The sequence below is a fragment of the Stegostoma tigrinum genome, chromosome 9 (genome assembly GCF_030684315.1).
Source record: "Stegostoma tigrinum isolate sSteTig4 chromosome 9, sSteTig4.hap1, whole genome shotgun sequence".
NCBI classification, from domain to species: Eukaryota; Metazoa; Chordata; class Chondrichthyes; order Orectolobiformes; family Stegostomatidae; genus Stegostoma; species Stegostoma tigrinum.
Window position 1 is genome coordinate 6,189,442 of NC_081362.1, and position 21,179 is coordinate 6,210,620.

Genomic DNA, 21,179 nt, shown 5'->3' on the forward strand with positions numbered 1-21,179 from the left:
TGTACTGACTGATTTTACTGTGGGATACAGTACTGAGCAGTAAAGTTTAAATTATGTTTACAGGAATATGTTTTGATATAATGGCAAAGCATCAGTACTTATTGCCACTGCCTATTTTGAAATACCAAACCCAATAAAATTTGCCTCAGAAGTAGTTCAAATGTCCTACATTTTGTAACTGCCTTTCAGTGCACAGACTTTGTTTCATAGTCAAGATCTGAAGGCTCATATGCCAGCAAAACATTTCGTTAAATGCAGATGCATTTTTTGTTGTTGCTGTTCATAAGTGCTTTGAGATCAAAGCTGCACAGTCACTTCTTTACTGTCTTCCAGCAAAGGGATGCCATCCAACAAATGAACAGGCTGTCAGCAAACCTGAAAGAATAGCTTGGCAGGACAATGGATGTAGCCAGCAGGCAAGAAAGCAGCTTGGTTACATTTGCCCTGCGAGCAACTGATTGTAGCTCTCGCCTTCAGCAGCCAGCATCCTGTTTACAATTTAGATCTGAATCCTTGCGGGAGCTGTGGGCCTCTGGCCAAATTGGGAATGCCTGGCATTGACATTCTGAGCTCTTTAAGCAGCAGGTGACAGACAAACTGATGGCAGATGTTTATCACTTGTATAGTTTTAAAGCAGCATGCAACAGCATTGGGCTAAATTTGGGTGAGGGAGGGTGTGGGGAGTAAATATTTTTCTTGGGCAAATTTAAGCTTTTGTTGTTGGGGAAAATATTTTGGAAATTGGGTAAAAAACAAAACATACTTTCCAAATCCTGTTTAGTTGCGTATTTCATTATATATGTACTTTGTTTTCAAAACACTCTTCTTTAAATATTTCCTAAATTTACTAAATATGATAAATAAATTTGCTAAATTTCATAAATATGATATGAACCTCCTAAAAGTAAACTGCTGCTGTAGAGGCACACTAACCTTTTATATTGCGTAAGCATGATGTTTAAGAGAATTTGATGCTTTCTTTCTGAAAGAGTAGATTAAATAATTTGATCTTGAATATAGTTAGAATAAAGGTAACTAAAGTAGGTAATTGGTTACTTCTGATTTAAGGTGCAGTTTTCTTTAGGTGAATTCCTAAATTTGCCTTTTATCTTTCTACCTTAGCCTTTTACCATCCCTTTTTCATATCCTCTCTGCCAAATGGCCAGCAATTACCGTCTGAAACATGGGAACTTTTTGCAACCTATACCATTTGTCTTGTATTGAATGTAAGAACGTTTCAGGATCAAAATCAAAGAGCACAAGTTTGGAACAAAATGAAGACTGATTTGTAGAATGCACAATTTTTAAAGATCAGTTTTATTTTTACTGGTGGTCTGGAAAGATCAAAAATTAATCACAGATTTGTGTCTGCTATGTAGTTCTGCTTAGTTTGTGTGCTTGACTTGGACAGCTGTGTTTTACAGCTAAGATGGATGAATGCCATTGTGAATTTGCTTGGGGCTAGTTATCAATGCTGTGTAAAATCAGACCTGTGTTGAGGCAACTCAGAATCCTGAAGCAAAATTAAGGACATTGTGAAAACATATGGAGAGGGAAAGAGTAGGTTTTGTTGAAACCATTCTAAGTGCATTGAAAAAACTGGAGTGTTGCATGGTTTTCAGTGATTCAGAGTAGGGGAGTCCGAAGACTTATCATGTGGGTGTAGATGCTAAGTTTACTGTATCACAAGATGCACAAATGAGGGGCGTTGTTTAATTCAGTACCTAGAGCATTTGGAGATTGCTTCAGAACCTCGTCCATAGTTGTTTTGTGTTCAGGCGTCCCTGGAATACACGCTGTCCACAGGTGTACTTAAGGCCTTCTGTGACTATTGAGCACTATAGTCTGGATACATAATCCCCAAGACAGAGTCGAATTTAATTTAATTTGAGTTTTTTAAAAATTAATTTCATTGCAGTGTCCCTTTTAAAGGACTGGCTCCTGTTTAGTTTAATTTGGTTTAATTGGTTTCATTAAAATAGTATAAATAGAGGCTACTGAGATACCCTGGGTGTAGGTTGGAAATGAACAAATTTAATGATGCATTCTGTAAAATAAACCTAGTATTGAGAAAAGAGTTGGCGTTGATTTTCATACTTCATCAGGCTCGAGAACAAGTGGCAGCAGAAGTATGATAACGCTTTACAGGTTAACCAAACTGGTATCCACCACTGTTCCCACTTCCACTGGCTTAGACAAAAAAAACCCAGTGTGAAATTAAGGTTTTTCCCTTGTCAGCAGCAGTCCCATTGGTACAACTTTTCAAGCTTTACCCTTCTGTGTACATTTCTGCAGATGTTGTTGGCTTTGTTGTGTCTGTAATTGGGACAGTCATGAACAATGACCTTAAAAGGCAAATTTGGTGTGAATTACGAAGATATGTTGAGCCATTAGTAAAGACAAGCAAACAACTGCTTTCTTTGTTCAGCCACAGTTTTATAAGAAGGTTGCATTGCTGCTTGTCCAGCATCTGCAGTTCTTTTCATTTTTGTTTTGTCATATTGCTTGCTCAACATCTTACAGAAGATGAACCAATATTTCTTTCAGTTAACATTTGTATGCAATTTGTCAAGAATGCAAACTGTTGAGCTTAACGTACAGCCTTCTTCACTTTGGTTCTGGAGGTGATAACTTCCTTAACTTTAATGCATATGGATGCTTCCCAGTGACGTTAGTTACATCAGTCATCTGTTTGTTGTATTCAGGCATGTATGGTTGTTCTGTTCAGACATTCATTAGTTTACTTCAGTTTCATGTGAATCCTGAAAAGTCACCATCAACTTTGTCTGAACAGTAGGATTCCTGGAAGTGCGGATTGCTGTTGATATCACCTATAGAACTATACAGTTTCCATCTTAATGCTTAGTTAATCAGGAACAGGTAGGGATTTAATTGCCAAAATTTAGACACCATGAAGGATTCTAGCCATTTTACATGTCCCTGGAGAGTAACTTTGATGCATTCCTTCCAGGATAACTACACTGCTCATCCACCAGAACGTGACAGATTTGCTGCCGTTTTCAGAATATGAGAATTGCTGAAAGTCAGTTCAATGAGACTTTCAGGTGCTATCTGAATCATTGTACAACAGACCATCTGAACTTGAGGGTCTTATTTCTGGGCTCTGGGCAGATAGAGGAGAGCTCTGCACTATTATCCAACATGCAATTCCTGAGTTGTAACAGTTTTCTGGATGTTGCATAATATGGCCGTTACAAACAGGTTGGACCTCTGTTACTGAAAAGCCTGAAGGAGGACTGAGCTCTCAAGGCCAACAAAACCATGTGGGTGCCTGACCATCCAGTCCTCCCATTTTATAGAAGATATTAGGAAAAACCATGCCTTAATTTGTAACATTACTGAAAGGTAAGAAAAGGGAGGCAACAAAGTGCAAATTGTAATTTGAAGTGTCCTAGATTTTGCTTTTAGAAGGACAGCGTTTAAGAGCTCTTTAATGTCCAATTCTCCAGTTATTGATACAACAGCTGCTCTTGGTGTATTAGCTTTGCAGCAGTAAATTTGAATTATGGAGAGCCGACATGAGCAATTTTCCACTCACTCGAAGGATGTGGGAAAGTAGTGAAGTGGAAAATAATAATCTTTGCATGTGTACTTTTTCTGGAGGTTTGTCTTCCTGGGTGTTAGCCAAGTAAGGCAGTGGCAAGTGGATTTGTGTACATTATCATGACCTTAACTTGCAACCTTTAATTTGTTTCCCGTCACCCCTCATGGTTTCTGAGTTCATTTTGTCCATGAAGCCTACTTCTGCTAAGTCACTGACCACAATTCTTCCTACCTGCTTGTTATGTTTTAATAGCATATGTTTTAGCTTTAATTTGAGCTTTACACAAATCTATGCCTATCTCATCTAAACTTCTGTTGTTGTCTGCCTTTAATCTGATTTCTGTCCCCCTTCAATGCCTCAAAGGCTGTTAACAAAGTTCAAAATGAAGTCCATTCTGACTGTGACAAAAGCAAACTTATTTTCTTTCTTAACTTGCCTGCAACCTTCTTATATAGACCAATTGGTTTAAAAAGGCATTTAGCAAGCTTGTCTTCTTCACTCCATCCTTTGAAAAGTCATTTGAGGTTGTACAAGACAATGGTGAGGCCCCTTCTGGAGTACTGTTCCCAGTTCTGGTCACCCTGTTGTAGGAAGGATATTATCAAGCTGGAGAGGGTTCAGAAGAGATTTACCAAGATGTTGCTGGATATGGAAGGTTTGAGTTATAAAGAAAGGCGAGATAAGGATGGGACTTTTTTCACTGGGGTGTAGGAGGTTGAGAGGCGACTTTATAGAAATTTTATAAAATCATGATAGAGTTAATAGTATGGCTGATTTCAAGACTAGGGGGGACATTTTTAAGCTGAGACGAAGGAGACTTTTTAAAAAAAGACAAGGGGGGCCAATTTTTTTCAAACAGAGGGTTGTTTGCATGTGGAATGAACTTTCTGAGGAAATGGTGGATGTGAGCACAGTTACAATGTTTAAAAGACACTTAAACAAGCACATGAAAAGGAAAGGTTTGGAGGGTTATGGACCAGGAGCCAACGGGGGAACTAGTTTAATTTCGGATTATGTTTAACGTGATCTGGTTGGACCAAACTGAATGTTTCTGTGCTGTATGACTCTATGACCATGCCATTCTCCTCAAATATCACTCCACTGTCATCCTTTTAGATGGGACTGCTTTCCTTTGATTGCATTCTTATCCATCTAGTCATAGCCAGAAAATAATTTGAAATGGCTTCTTCCTGCTTCCTATTCCTGTGCTGTTGCCTTTAATGTCTCCAATGTTCATTGACCCTTCTTATTTTTCATCTGCATGCTGCCCCTTGACAACCACATCTGAAAACATTTAAGTTCCACACGTATGCTGAAAACACTTAGTGTATCTCATCATTGCATCTTTTAACTTCACATTCCTATACTGGCATATTCTTCCTAGCTACCATTGGTTCTGAGGAAGGTTTACTGGACCCAAAACGTTAACTGATTTTTCTCCACAGATGCTACCAGACCTGCTGAGCTTTATCAGCAATTTCTGTTTTTGTTTCTGATTTCCAGCATCTGCAGTTCTTTTCATTTTTGTTTTGTCATATTGCTTGCTCAACATCTTACAGAAGATGAACCAATATTTCTTTCAGTTAACATTTGGAAAGACTAAAGTCATTGTTTGGTTCTCTTGCTTAATACTTTGTTTCTAACTGTTACCTCCATTCCTCTCCCCAGAAACTGGTTGAGAATGATGCATACTTTTCATGACTGTGAAATCATGTTTGACCCCAAGATAATCTTGCAGCTGTGTGTCCATGCCACCAGGTCATCTAATTTTACCTCCCACCACCTACTCAGTTTTACCCTGCCACAGCTCATCTCCTGTAAACCTCATTCTTGTTTTTGCAAACACTCTCCATTCTCATTCACACCTTCCAGCCTTCCACATTCTCTTTTTAACCTTACTAAACGTGGCTCCCAAAATAATTCACTCACCTCAGCAGTCCCTACTTACACCATGTTCCACTCACCTATCATCTTCCTTTCACCAATATTGGCTCCCAGTTAAGCAAGGCCTAAACGTAAATTTCTCATCCGTGTTTTCACATCTCTCCATGGCCTTGCCCTTTCCTAAATCTTTAATCTGCTACAACTGTTGAGATATCTGAGCTTTGCTTGCTTTCGCTTCTTGTACTACGCAGATAATTAATGATTCCATGATTGACCATGCCTTCAGCTGTTAACACTCTAAGCTCTTGAATTCTATTTCTCAAAACAGTCCTTCAAGTAGTGCAAATCAGGATAACCACTCACACACCCATTTTGAAGGTGGGGGGCCTATTACGGGACCTGTAGAAACCAGAAGTCAGAATGGAGTGACTTTTGAATTGATGAGTGGCATGTGTGACCTTTTGTAATGTAAAATTTGTGTTGATATAGGTACATGCAGTGGTATCATTTCATGCTAGAGTTTGGATTTTGAACGAGTGACATAGGAATAGAGTCATATAGCATAGAAGCAGGTCCTTTGGTCCACCATGTCTATGCCAGCCAGAAAACACCAAACAATACTAATTCAATTTTCCTGTACTTGGTTTATTGCCTACTATGCATTTTAAGTCCTCGGCCAGATACTCCTTAATTGTTAGATGAGTACCTGTCTCCACCATTTTTTCAGGCAGCACGTTCTATAGTTCTGCCACTCTCTAGGTTTCAGTCAGTTATGTAGGAGGGCATTTAGTGATCAACTTGTCGGTATTTTGAGATATTAGTTTAAACCTTTACGAAAGAGAGCCCCTGTGTTGATGATGGGAATTAATGTGCATTGAGAGCTGTGCAACTGGACAGAGAGTTGGAGAGCATTAGTTTGTTTTAAATTTAGAAAATCAGGAGTTTTATTTGTTTTTTTAGGGGAAAAAGGGTTATTTAAAGTTGAGAAAGACTAATCTCAGTTGTATGAATGCTCAAGGAAGAGGTTACCAATCTCTCAAGACTAGGAGTTAAAGGAAACAGTTAACTTAAACCTATAGATGTAACAAGGAAGTGAACCCTGCCTCTGCTGTTTGAAGATTATAAAGTGATAGTGTTGGGATAGATGGGATTATATTTTTACTGCCTTTTTGAATTTTTTCAAATTGTTGTATGTCAGTAATTTAGATTATTCTATTTTATCTTCTGTGCAGTAATTTTTTTCTTGTTTTTGAAACCAAGCCTACATCATTGGACACTTTATGTTGCCTGGAAAGACCACCTCATTAAATAAAAGCCAAGGATATGATCTACCAAACCTAATTTGAGTCTGGGATCTGAGTTGTCCACTAATAACATCAGCTAGGTTTATAATTGTTTGTTTCATTTCCTGTTGCGTTTGAAGATAGTGAGGCATCATTAATGTAAAGGAGATTGGAGATCTTCATTCATGGGATGACAGGAAAAGCTAGAGAGCATGGGTGAGGGAGAGGTGTGGTTTGGGATGGCAGAGCAATTTTCCCTGGGCCACTGTACCACTCTTGGGCAGCTCTGCACTCTTACCTTCTCTACTAGGGTGCCGACCCTTGAGGACTGACATTGATCTTCAATTCCTGAAGACTCAATCTACAGGACAGTAGTGTGTGCAGCTTCAGACAAGAACCTTCAGGAGCATTTTATTTTTCATTTTCTCTTCACTGGATCTAAAAATATTCAAGGTGCTTGAAAGAGGCTGTGTTCGGCTGATGATAAAGCATCATCCAATCGGACAATGAGTCACTTTGCTTTCCAAATTGCATAGGACAGTAATGTGTCACAAGGTTGGATGTATTGGCAGAAATATGGGGGGCAAGGCATGTGATGAGATCTTCCAGGAATGTATTGATCACAATTGACAACCCTATTTTTTTGTCTTCCAAGGTACTCCTTGAAACCTTCAATCCTCCAACATGTTTTTCTGTCTTTTTGTGCAGCTGTGTCAAATTTTGCAGATTTACTTCGGCAATTGCTAATATTTGGGATTTTTTTTTGAGGAAGTTATCTAAAAGATTGAAGAGGGCAGAGCAGTAAATGACATTTACTTGGACTTCAGTAAAGCCTCTGAGGCTCCACTTGGTAGACTAATTAGTAAAGTTAGGTCACATGGGATTTGGGGTGAGCTTGCCAGTTGGATACGTAATTGGTTTAACAACAGGAGACAGAATAGTGCTGGAGGATTGCTTTTTGGACTGGAGATCTGTCACCAGCAGTGTTCCATAGGGATCAGTTTTGGGTTCTCTCTTGTCATTTATATAAATGATTTGGATGAGAACATAGAGCGGATGGTTAGTAAGTTTGTGGGCATAATAGGCAGTGACTGAGGTTTTCTAGGATTATGAAGGGATCTTGATCAAATGGGTCAATGGACTGAAAAAATGGCAGCTGGAATTCGATCTGGCTTAATGTGAGGTATTGCATTTTGGTACAACAAGCAAGGGTAGGCCTTATACAGTTCATGCAGGGCCTTAAGTACTGTTGTAGAACAGAGGGAACTAGGCATTCAGGTCCATAATTCTTTGAAGTTTGCATTACATAGAGACAGAGTGCTTAAAAAGGCATATGGCATGCTTGCTGTCATTGCTCACTCCTTTTGGGTATAGGAGTTGGGACGTCACGTTGAGATTGTACAGGATATTGGTGAGGTCTGTTCTAGAATAGTGTCCAATTTTGGTAGCAGTTATATGGAGAATATTATTAAGCTGGAAGAGGGTTCAGAAGAGATTTGCCAGGATGCTGCTGGATATCGAATGTTTCAGTTATAAAGAAAGGCTGGATAGGCTGGTTCTAATTTACTGGAGCTTAGGAGGTTGAGAGGCGACCTGAGAGAAGTTATAAAACAAAACTGAAGGGTTTAGCTGGAGAAAATGTGTCTTTTCAATAGGATGGGGGTTTTTAAGACTGGGAACACATTTTTAAGATGACAGGACAGATATTTTTAAAAAAGACATGAGGGGCAAATTTTTTACACAGATGATGTTTTGTATGTGAAATGAACTTCCAGGGGAAGTGGTGGATGTGGGCACAATTTCATTGTTTGAAAGACATTTGGATGGGTACATGAATAGGAAAGGTTTGGAGGGATATGGGCCAGGAGTAGGCGGGTGGGACTAGTTATGTTCAGCACGAACGAGTTGGACTATATGGCTATCATTTGGATTTCTCTGTGAATTTGTTTTGTCTACTTCATCTGCTTTAAAATCATATTTCAGAATGCAATTTACTTTTAATCTATACTTAAACTTGGATTTAATTTTTAGCTTTTGTTTTTAACAAATACATTGAAAGAATAAAAAATTTCCAGAGCTCTAAACAAAGAATAAGGACTGAAATTGATTGGATAGTTCTAGCAAAGGGCTTGCATAGCCTGATGGCTTAAATGGCCTCCTGTAGTGTTTTATGATTATATGACGCTTTTTTTCAGCCATTTTTTAATTAATCAGCAGAATAGCCTTTTGATTTCTCTTTGAGCTCCAATGCGATTTTCTCATTGGAGAGGACTCTCGGTTTTCAACGGTTGATCGACTTGATCACAGGAGACACCATTTCCACAAAGTTTCCCACCCACCTTCCTGGATGAGAAACCCTGAAATTGTTGCACATTGTGGGTGGTGGAATAAATTGTACCTAGTACTTGGATTTGAACCTATAACCACTGTGATTTGAATTGTGATCTTCAGTAAGTTACCAAGTAATTTTAAAGCTATTTAAGAAATTCTGTGGACAACAGCCCAACCATGGCTTCAGATGTCTATAAAGCAGTGGCTGTGGTAATGTAGCTTGATAAGAAAATGAGAAAGTTGAATTAAAGAAAATCAAATATGAATGAAATAAAAGTAAGAAAGATGTAGTTTCATCAGTGGCAGAGTACCCCTTTCGTCAAGTTGTTAATGATTTTAGTTTTAAATACAGTGACTGTGATATTTTTGGAGGTGGATGACATTTAATTGGCCAGAATTGTTGAGGTAAAGGGACCTGGCTAGGAAAACTAACTATTCTGATGATTCAGTAGAATGCAAAGTTGAAATGACAAGTGTACTGAAACACCCTAGGCTAATAACTGTTATTAATTCAGCTCACTCACAATGTCAATCTCCATAATCCCTTTTCAGCCAATTACTTGTAACCACCCATTCTATTTAAAGCTTAAATGTTTTTACACATCAGTTTAATTAATAAAAGCGAAGAATGATCATTAACCATTCTTTCTTTTCAAAATACTGACTTAAAAAGTAGCAGTTTTGAGTTTCATATGTTGATATGTTTAAAGTTTTTCTTTTTGGAATTAGGTAAGTACCCAGCATTGTTCAGCAATGTTGGTGAATTTGTTATAGCATTTAAGTGTACAATTCAGACTTCTTTTGCTGTTGAAAAGTGAGATGTTGAATATTTGTACTGTGATGTACTAAAGGAACAGGAGTATGCCATCAGCCACTAGAGCCTACTGTATCATACTTTAGGTCATGGGAGATCATTGACTTCAATACCACTTTCCTGCATATTCTCTCTATCCCATGTCATCATTGTCCTCCAGAAATCTATTGGTTTTTGTCTTGTATCCTGCTAGTCTATTTTTGCTGAAGTAATAGTTTTGTTAAAAAAAAATCCATTGAAAGTTGCTAAGTAATTGCACATAAGTCTTGCCCATCACTCTTACCATCTACCTCATCAATGCAACCCTGGAAGGCAGTGTGTGGAAGCAACCCTGGATCACTGCCCCTTTGTATCAGAGATAATGGGAACTGCAGATGGTGGAGAAACCGAGATAACAAAGTGTGGAGCTGGATGAACACAGCAGGCCAAGCAGCATCTTAGGAGCACAAAAGCTGACATTTTGGGCCTAGACCCTTCATCAGAAAAGGGGGATGGGGAGAGGGTTCTGAAATAAATAGGGAGAGAGGGGGGAGGCGGAGCGAAGATGGATAGAGGAGAAGATAGGTGGAGAGGAGAAAGACAAGTTAAAAAGGTGGGGATGGAGCCTGTAGAGGTGAGTGTTGGTGGGGAGGTAGGGAGGGGATAGGTTAGTCTGCGGTGGATGGACAGGTCAAAGAGATGGGATGAGGTTAGAGGTAGGAAATGGAGGTGCAGCTTGAGGTGGGAGGAGGGGATAGGTGAGAGGAAGAACAGGTTAGGGAGGTATGGACGAGCTGGGCTGGTTTTGGGTTGCAATGGGTAGGGAGGCGAGATTTTGAAGCTTGTGAAATCCACATTGATACCATCGGACTGCAGGGTTCCCAAGCGGAATATGAGTTGCTCTTCCTGCAACCAAAGATTGCATACTTTAACGTTGTTCTTTTCCTGGATCTTTATTTCAGTGGGAAACTGTATCCAACTTTACACCAAAAAGGTAATGCTTAAGCTAACATGCTGTAGTTTTAATTCCGCTTTCCTTCAAGCCTAACCTGGGCAGTGTACAGCATATTAGCTTCATTGTGCAAAATAGCTGAGTGTGAACGATCTCAAATGTTAAGCAATTAATGTTGAGTTGAAAATGGAAGACTGATGAAATGTCAAGTTTGAATCATCTGCAGGTTTCTGTTAATTAAAGTGTTTTCTTTGGTTCATTTGTAGGTTCACCATTCCTTGCCCATGAAGACTCTGTCTTAGGAGGAGTCATTGTTCTTCGCTGCTGCAAATGCTCATTAGAATCTGAATCAGCAATAAACACTCAACCTCTCCTAGGTAAGCAAAACAACTGGAATCTCCCTTCCTTAGTCTCTGCTGCATTGGCAGGTCCATTTTTCTTTGAATCAGACACCATGCACGTATGACTGTTCTTTATCAGAGCAAACCAAATGGCATCCCTTCTCTGGGCTACCTGACAACTTAGAGGTCAGAATGATGCAACAATCTGTCAAATGAAGTGTTGATTTTTGTAATTACACTGATCAGAGAAGACCACAGCACGTGGGTTTTTCAGGCTGCAGAAACCATGGGAATGGAGAAAAAACCTGTGAGGACAGCATCTCAAGGTTGTATGAATCAGAGTGGCCAAAGCAGTCAGCAATGAGAATGTGACTTAACCTGGATTCAGTACAACAAGAGGATTCTTGTCTTTGGAAGGTCATGGCAAATTGGCAGTATAGCACCTTACATGACCATGCTGCCTTGCTTAGTGCTGTACTAAGTAGCTCTCCTAAGGACAACACATGTTGCAATGTCACTCAGTCTTCTGCATGCTGGTACCTCTTATCCATGGACTCCACGTATGTTTCTTTGCCTGCAGAAAGGCAGCAAATGTCATCAAAGACCCTTTCCAACCTGGTTATACTCTCTTCCAATGTCTTGCATCAGGCAAAAGATTGTACACATGTACCAACAGGTTCAAGAGCAGCTTCTTCCCTGCTGTTATTAGACTGCTGAATGGACCTCTCTCTCTAATTTCAAATCTAATGTTGATCTTGCTTTTGTGTGCAGCTGGAACCTTGTATGCTTCACTCTGTCTAAATACCATATAACCTGTATGTCCTATATGTTATGATCTGCCTTTCGTGCGGAAAAAAACCTGTCACTGTTCTTAGGAAAATTTGACAACAATAAATCAAATGAAAAGAAATCAGACCTCATATCCCCAGGTATTGCTGCCAGGTGCTCCCTAAGACTTCACAGTCATTCTCCAAAAATGACCACCTCTACATTCTAGCCATTATGAAGGTATTTTGTCCTTGCAGGAAAAGAGCACGCCTGACTTAAAAGAGTCAGAGACTTGAGGGTGGGGATGGGGTATTCTCTCCTGTGACTGGTCATGCTAGCTATTGGCATGTAATGTCCATGTCCTCCGTAGGGAAGGAGGTCTTGCTCCTGGAAGCTGTGGATGGCAGAAATCACCCGCCTAAGGGAATGAACCTCCTGCGGCTGTTGTGAGAATTGAGCCTTGACCTGTAGACCCTGTTTTGACCTGCCTTCCTCCTTTTTAGCTGGATATCACTGTCCATTCCATTTGCCCCATGATGGGATATATGACTAGTGAAAAGGCAGTTGATGCTGCTAGAGTTGACCCTGCACAACTGGACTGATTTTCTGTGCATACATGGAATGTGCGTGTCACTGGTAAACTCACCATTTTTTTTGCCCACCCCTAATTACCTTAAAAGCAGTTAAGATTAAATTGTATTCTGTAAGCCTGAAGTTACAAGTTGGCCAGTCAACGTGAGAGTTGCGGATTTACTTCTGTAAGGGATATTAGTAAAGCAATTGGGTTTTGTTTACAGCATTTGATAGTTTCAGTAATGTTCATCATTTAAACTTACTTTTAATTCCAGGTTGTTATGACATTGCCACTACATTACTGCTCCCTCTAGTGTTGTCTGGCTTCTTTTCATGACCCTCAGCATTGGGTGGAAGACAGCTGGATAAGTTGCTGCAGGTGCGCTGAAGACTTGCATCAGTGTTCTGTGGGTGAATAAAGTGCAATCCATTTTAAAACAATCACCTGTCAAGTAGTGGAAGAGTTTTCAGAAGAAGTACTTTGATCAGCCAGCTCTTGATGGCCATGGCTGGATCCCTTCAGCATAACTGATAAAGTCCTTCCTAGCTCATCAGTTTCCCCGAAGAAACTCTTCCTGATACGCACTCACCTTGGTGACCTTGGCTTCTTAATGATCTCAACATCTACTAGGTTACTCAGCAGATTCAACAAGGGTGCCAGCTGCCCTTCAATCCAGTCCTGAGGAAAGTCCAAAGAGGTCTAGATCAAACCAGGATCCCAACTTGAGACTGTTTTCTAAAACTTCTACTGTTTAGTCCCATACCAGTCTCTGGCAGCTATATTTGGACACTTGAGAAAGAAGATTGAGAGTATGGTCAAGAAATGACCTTGCTGATGCCCCAGTGAGGGTCGTTTATTGTTAGGATTTCTCCTGTTGGATATTTTGCGTGAAAGCACCAGAAGGACCTTCTGAAAACTGGATGTCCCTGTAAAGTTTAATGTAGTATAATTTTCTGTCTTGATGCCATATTTTAGATGATTCTGTCCAAAAGATTAAAATAAAATTGTAATAATCTTTTATTCTCAAATTTGTCTTCTGAATCACTTGCACTTAATTAGCAGCTCTTAAGATTTTAATTTTTTTCCAATATTTTTTGAGCTTAATATGTTAAGCCTTTTAATTGTGACACCAAAAGCTAGCAGAAGCTCGCAGCAAAGGTACAATCTAAATATAATAAAACATCTTCAGGTACTTCATAGAAGCATGATTAAACAAAATGACACAAAGCCACGTAAGATGTCAGATGATCAAGACTTCAGTTCAAGTGAACAGTTTTAAGAAGGGCCTTTAAAGGGTTAAAGCAAATTGGAGACTAGAGAGATTCTGGAGGTTGGGGCTTGGGCCAGTGAAGGTACCATTAGTGAAGCAATTGGAATTGGGAATGCACAAATGGCCAGAGTTAGAGGTTGTGGGATTGGACACGACCCCAGAAATAATAAGTAAAGTCTTTGCAGGATTTGAAAATGCATGAGGGTTTTAAAATAAACATGTTTCTTGACCAGGAGTCGTCCCACGCATAGGTGTGATAGGGAAATGGAAATTGGTGCCATCCAAGATACGTGTCACTGTTTTGAATGATCTTAAGTTTACAGAAGGTAGAATTTAGGACCAGTATTGGAATAGTCAAATTTAAGTCTGACACCGGCATTTATCAAGAGCTGGGATGTGATGGATAAAGTTGCTGCTGTGTTGGAGGTGGAAATAAGTAGTCATTATGATGCAGTGAACACAAGTCCAAAAGTTCATCTCTGGATCAAAAATGCCAAGCTTGTGAACAGTCAGGTTTACTCTCGGACAGTTGGCAGGGAGAAGAATGGAGTCAGGACTAAGTGAACAGAGTTTGCAGCAGTGATTGAAAACTGTGACTTCAATCATAAGTCAGTGTTTCAATGGTGGAAATTTACAATCCTCTAGTACTGGATGTCTGATAAGCAACTTAATCATTTAGCAACAGTGGAGGAGTCGAGAGGTGGTGGTGAGATAGAGCTGGGTGTCATCTGTTTATGTGAGTAAACTAATGCTGTGCGAGATGCAAAAATATGCACCATGTAAAGATAAATATATTGACAGAACTTTGTATTTGTAAAGCACCTCAAATATGGTAAAACATCCCAAGTCATTTTTCAAGAATGGTATCAAACAAAATTTGACCCTCGGGCATCAAAGGAGATATTAAGGCATTTAAATAAAAACAAAATCAAAAACAAATAAGGTTCGAGGAGCATCATAAAAGAGAAAGTTGTAAGCTTTGGAGACAAAACTTAGAAGTTTGGGCTCAGGCAAAGGTATGGTTGTCACTGGTGGAGCCATTAAAACTGAACATGCACAAGATGCCAGAATTGCTCAATATTCTTAATACCACAACCTTAAGTGAAAAATTATTTTCTGAAAATTTGTATGCTGTCTTTTATTTTCAAATAGTGAATACAAAATAGAGCGTTAAACCAAATTAGAAATTTGGAAAAAATGACAAATAGTTTTAACTGTATGGAAATTCTTCTTTTTCATGACATGTGATTTTTGTGATTAGCCTCACTATCATAAAACATTGAAATTGGGATTGGAAAAAACTTCAGACAGGTTTCTTTTACAACCACGTTGTCTTTGTGAAATTATGACCACTGTTCTAAAATAGTCCCTCTTCAGGTTTGTCACCATTACCAGCTATACTTTTGTCACTGAGTGGCTCATTTCTTTTACTGTATTTAATTTTGATAAACATTATTTTTAAAATTCTTTCCACAGTTGAGTTTTTATGGAGTCATACCACTGAGAGTATGTGTGTTGGGTATATGTCAACTCAAGATGGCAAAGCAAAGGTAAGTCCAAGTCCAACCTTCGTGATTCTAAGCTGTAATACTTTTTAGCAAATGTTATCTCTTTTAAAATTTTACAGAGCTGTCCCTGTTTTGAGTAATTATGCATTTTACAAGTGCTATATATTTTTGAGCGATCACACAGCTGTGAGGAGAATATTTTTTCCAATTAACTTAGAGATAATGTGCTGTCTAACTTAAACAATGCATGTGGGTTTTGCTGAAATGTATATCTTGTGGTAGCTTTGAAGTGTAGACCATACCCTGAAGATTATTTTCTAATGCTAAATCATAAATCGTTCAGATCCCCAAAGTTCCTTTTGACAACAGTACTTGTTTGAGGTTTTCAAAGAAGATTTCTAACCTCGACATTTCATTCTTTCACGCACTTCAAAGCAACAAAGTGAAGACTTTTGTTTTTGAACCTCAAAGCATACAGAGTATATTTCAAAAAGTTAGAGTCTTATTTATATTAGAACATCACAGTTCACACAGAATAAAACTGTTGTTCAGTAACAGAGGTGACACTGGGACATTAAAGGCATGGTAAGTTGGCTGCTTGCTGAGCAACTTCTCTTCCATTCTTTGACATCTGGTGTACATTGTTTCCATATTGCCCACAAATTCTGCAGCTGGTATTGTTGAAGGCCTGACAGACGCAGCTGCTCTTCTCACTTCAATTTTAAATTACGCTTTTGACCTTCCTTTACGAGACTAATCCTTTTTCACCACCCCCACTTTGAATCCGTGGCCACAAATATTTTTCAGTGCAAATACTCAGGACAGAGACAGGGAACGAGAATGGGGAGGAATAGTTGACAAGCTTGATCAAAAAACAATGTCAGGAAAGCTGGCATATTAGTATTTGCCATTTTAAATTGGGTTTAACAAATATTGCCTTATTTGGGTAAACTATTGTAAACTGCAGTATAACATGTTAATGTTTTGAGAAGAATGCTTCTGTTTTTGTTTTCACCCCTCTATTAACTCTCCCAACTATTTCTAGAATATCAGCTTTGTCTGGTTAACCCAAAGGTAAACCATTCTGTATATAAAAGCTGGAATAAATAAAAGGTTTTTATCCCAACCCCTTTAATGACTGAGAAATTATTTAATGATGGCAATAGTCTGACACTGTTTATTCTTGGGGTTTTTTTGTGGGGCTGTACAGTGAGTGTTTTACACTGCCTTTTGAGATAATTTGAGATTTTAATTTTGATTGTTGTTGCTTCAACTAGAATTTGAAAACTACAGCATTGATACAACAGATACACTGCTGCTTGTTTTTCAGTACAAACAGAAAGACTTTTTAGTTACATTTGTCAATCAAATATTACTGGACTAAGAAATACTTAATTTTTGTTACTTTTTGAACAACTTATTTCTATCAAAAACAAAGCTTCCAATCATAATTTGCTTGATGTAAAAGCAATTAATGGATGTAATTTGCAATGGTACCACAAATATCATATGTAAACCCTTACCCAAAAGAAGAAAGGTAAAGTTAAGCATCTCACTTAAAAGGTTCTTGTTTGTTTTAAATCATGCATTTCACATAAAGTAGATAAGTTCTTCAGAAAAGTAGATTTCACAGTTCATTTTCTCTTGAAAATTTTGGATAAACCATGTGATTGTACATACTGTACAAGCCCTGAAAACCAAAGATGTGAATGGGACCACATACCTGTTCATGAACGCTACTTAGAAATTGTCCTGTGAGCATTGATGTGTGCAAATGGCAGTCGAACGTGCAACTTGAAGCACTGTCAAATCTTCGTAAAGGTTTGGAACATCTTTTTTCATTGAATTAGTTTTTATGGTTCATGGTAGATTATGTAATCATGATTCCAGGTTTCAAATAAGTAGTTATAACACTGCAATGGTCCTGTATGAATTGAGTCATTCCTAACCTGATCAACGTTAAAATGATGCTGACCTCGAATTTTGAGGAATCTGCAAAGGCAGGGTTATCAACTACCAGACTAAAACAGAGTTCAGATTTTCAGTACTGTGAAATGGGTACCTCAATGTTTAGCTTTTATGAACATCCTCCGTTGCTGCTGTCCTAATGAAGGAAATACATCATTACATGGAAAAAGCAGTATTTTGGATGTTCACTTTATTCTGACTTTTTTGCCCTGGTAAAGAAGTTGTTGTGCACATAGCTTGGAGGAAGACCAGTGGGGAAGTAGTTTCAGCCAGGGCTGCCTTTTTGTTCATGGACTGCAAGATTTCACCAAGAGCAGATGAAACTTCTGTCAACATAGATAAGTGGAAGTGCCCAATCCTATAATTGGTAGGTATTTTCTTGGTTCATGGGGAGCCAATTCAGATGATTTCAGATTGCACCACCAGGGTTTGACATAAGGAAGGCATTAGCTATGCAGCTGCTGCAATCATGATACTGTTTTAATAGTTTTAAGAAATTAGAGGCACTTGAATTTTCTTGCCAGGCCCAGGAACAGACATTTTGTATGAATCCTTACAGGCAAGCCAAAGCTGATTTTCAAGTAACAGGACCTTGCATTTTATTACAGATTTGATCATTGCAAGATTTTTTTCCATTTTTAAAAATATTATGCAGTTCTGGGAATGCTAGTATGTTACCCAAGTTGCTATTTTTCAAGTGTGGATCTAGGAAATTAGTGTTGATTTGCATCTGGCTGCAACTTCATTCTTCCCAGAAGTGGTTAGGTGGAAAAACATTTTGTACCACTGGGAATCATGGGATAAACATAATCCATGGTATTATGTTATGATGTTCTCAAGTATTCTGCACTGCCCTGAGTGAATTTGTTTTAATCGGTTATCAGAACAATTTTCGGATTTCCATTTCAGTCGAAACAAATTGCTTAGTGAGGTCTCAAAGAGCCGTGTATGTGATAGAGTGGTGATGTTCATGTTGCTTGACTTACAGGAACAGGAGTCTGTTCTTCCATTCAGTGAGAATATGGCTGATCAATAACCTAACTCAACTTATCACCTTTTGCCCCATATCAGATATATTTTTGTTAACCAAAGCATTTGTCAATCTCACCCAAAAGAAACAATCAATCCAGTGTCAATTGGTGGTTGCAGAAAGAAGTTGTGAAAATATGAGGCATGTTAGTCAGCTGGCAGATGACACCAAAATTAGAGATGTAGTGGGCAGCAAAGAAAGTTACCTCAGAGTACAGTGGGACCTTGATAAGATGGACCAATAGGCTGAGGAGTGGCAGATGGAGTTTAATTTAGATCAGTGTGAGGTGCTGCATTTTGGAAAGGCAATTCAAGACAGCCTTATAAACTTCATGGTTAAGGTCCTGGGGAATGTTGCTGAACAAAGAAACCTCGGAGTACAGGTTCTTAGTTCCTTGAAAGTGGAGACCCAGACGGACAGGCTAGTGAAGAAGGTGTTTGGTATGCCTGTCTTTACTGGTCAGTGCATTGAGTATAGGAGTTGGTAGGTCATGTTGCGGCTGTACAGGATATTGGTTAGGCCGCTTTTGGAATACTGTGTGCAGTTCTGGTCTCTCTGCTATGTTGTGAAGCTAGATAATGTTCAGAGAAAATATGTAAGGATGTTGCCAGGGTTGGAGAGTTTGAACGATCGGGAGAGACTGAATAGACTGGGGCTATTTTCCCTAGAGTGTCAGAGATGGAGGGCTGACCTTATAAACCTCTAATGTTTATAAAGTCATGAGGCATGGACAGGATGAATAGCCAAGGGTGTTTCCCCAGAGTGAGGTCTCCAAAACCAGAGGGTGTAGGTTTAAAGTGAGAGAGGAAAGATGTAAAAGGGATCTGAGGGGCAACTTTTTCACGCAGAGGGTGGTGTGCACGTGGAATGAGTGGCCAGAGGAAGTGGTTGAGGTTGGTACAATTACAAGATTTAAAGGGCATCTGGATGGGTATATGAACAGGAATGTTTAGAGGGATTTTAGCCAAATGCTGGCAAATTGGACTAAATTAGTTTAGGATACCTGGTCAGCGTGGACGAGTTGGACTGAAAAGTCTCTTTTTGTGCTGTCCATCTCTGACTCTACCATTCCATAAATGCTTTCATAATTTCACTCCTGAAGGTCTGGCTCAAATATTTAAACTCTCTCTCCTAGTTGTATTCCTAATCAGCAGAAAACCATTTCTCTAGAGATAATGGGAACTGCAGATGCTAGAGAATCCGAGACAACAAAGTGTGGAGCTAGATGAACACAGCAGGCAAAGCAGCATCTTAGGAGCATCTGCTGTACCCGTTGTGGCCTCCTCTACAGTGGGGAAACGAAGCGGAGGCTTGGGGACTGCTTTGCAGAACACCTATGCTTAGTTTGTAATAAACAACTGCACCTCGCAGTCAAAAACCATTTCAACTCCCTCTCACATTCCTTAGACAACATGTCCATCCTGGGCCTCCTGCGGTGCCACAATGAAGCCACCCAAAGGTTGCAGGAACAGCAACTCATATTCTGCTTGGGAACCCTGCAGTCCAATGGTATCAATGTGGACTTCACAAGCTTCAAAATCTCCCCTCCCCCCACTGCGTCCCAAAACCAGCCCAGCTCGTTCTCGCCTGCCTAACCTGTTCTTCCTCTCACCTATCCCCTCCTCCCACTTCAAGCTGCATCCCCATTTCCTACCTACTAACCTCATCCCACCCCCTTGACCTGTCCATCTACCGCAGACTGACCTATCCCCTCCCTACCTCCCAACCTACACTCACCTCTACAGGCTCCATCCCCGCCTTTTTAACTTGCCTTTCTCCTCTCCACCTATCTTCTCCTCTATCCATCTTCGGTGCACCTCCCCCCTCTCCCTATTTCAGAAACCCCTCCCCATCCTCCTTTTCTGATGAAGGGTCTAGGCCCGAAACGTCAGCTTTCCTGCTCCTGAGATGCTGCTCAGCCTGCTGTGTTCATCCAGCTTCGCACTTTGTTATCTCTATTTACCTTATCCCCTTTATACCTTAAATTTTGGTGCAACACCACTTAGCCTCCTAAAATCCAGGCATTACAACTCTAGTTTGTGCAATCTCTCGTGATGATTTAATTATTGTAGTCAAGATTTTTTTTTTCTTTAAATCTATGCTCATTCTGTCTGAGACCATTAATCAAATCTGACTTGTGATGCCCAGAATTGCTTGTATTACTAGATGGTGATTTTTTTTCTCTCTAATAACCCGTATCTTGGAATGATGTTTGTGTCAGTTTTTCCTTTGAAGTATGCCAGTTCACAGATTTCATAGAATTACCGAAATTAACAGAACAGTAGGTGACCATTACATTGAGTGTATTGTACAAACTGGGAGAAGTAGTAGGCTGTTTAGCCCTTTCAGTCTGCACCACCATTCAATATGATTAGGACTAATGCGCTATCTCAGTACTAAATTCCTGCTTTCTCACCATACCCCTTGTTGCCTCTAAAATCTAAACAATTATCTATTTCTTTTCTTTGAAGATACCTTCATAATCTGCCGATATCCTGAGACTGTGTCCCCCTAAACTATTCTAATACATACATCTCAAAACTTCAGTAGGTTTGTTAAGCATAATTTTGCCTATCATAAACCCATGGTGGATCTGCCCAATCCCATTAACGCTGTCCAAATTCTGTTATTCAGTCTTTTATAACAGCCAAACAGGAGTGTGAAACGTCTAACTGTTCTCTGTTTTCTCTCTCTTTTCAAATAGTGAGGTTACATTTGCTACCCTCCAATCTCATACTCCGTAGGAACTGTGTCAGAGTCTACAGAATTTTGAAAGATAACCACCAATACATCTAAGATTTCCAGGACTACTGCTTTACTCTGATGTAGGTTTTGCAACGTTTAGTCAGGCTGTTGTGATTTGTCAGTCTTAAACCCTATTAATTTCCCTAGCACAGTTTTCTTCCAAATAC

The 21,179-nt window shown here is 39.4% G+C and overlaps 1 protein-coding gene across 4 annotated transcripts in view; it reads left to right on the top strand.

The window, feature by feature from the left end:
• Positions 1-21,179, top strand: part of tasp1 (taspase, threonine aspartase, 1) — a 101,385-nt gene that overhangs the window by 70,808 nt on the left and 9,398 nt on the right. For all 4 annotated transcript variants that reach the window (XR_007248151.2, XM_048536686.2, XM_048536689.2 and 1 more), the window contains 2 exons: positions 11,075-11,185; positions 15,238-15,311. Coding sequence is in view for 3 of the 4 variants with exons in the window: in XM_048536686.2 (XP_048392643.1) it covers positions 11,075-11,185; positions 15,238-15,311 (185 nt within the window). In the remaining variant the exon portion in view is untranslated. Of the gene's footprint in view, positions 1-11,074; positions 11,186-15,237; positions 15,312-21,179 lie in introns of those variants that run through there.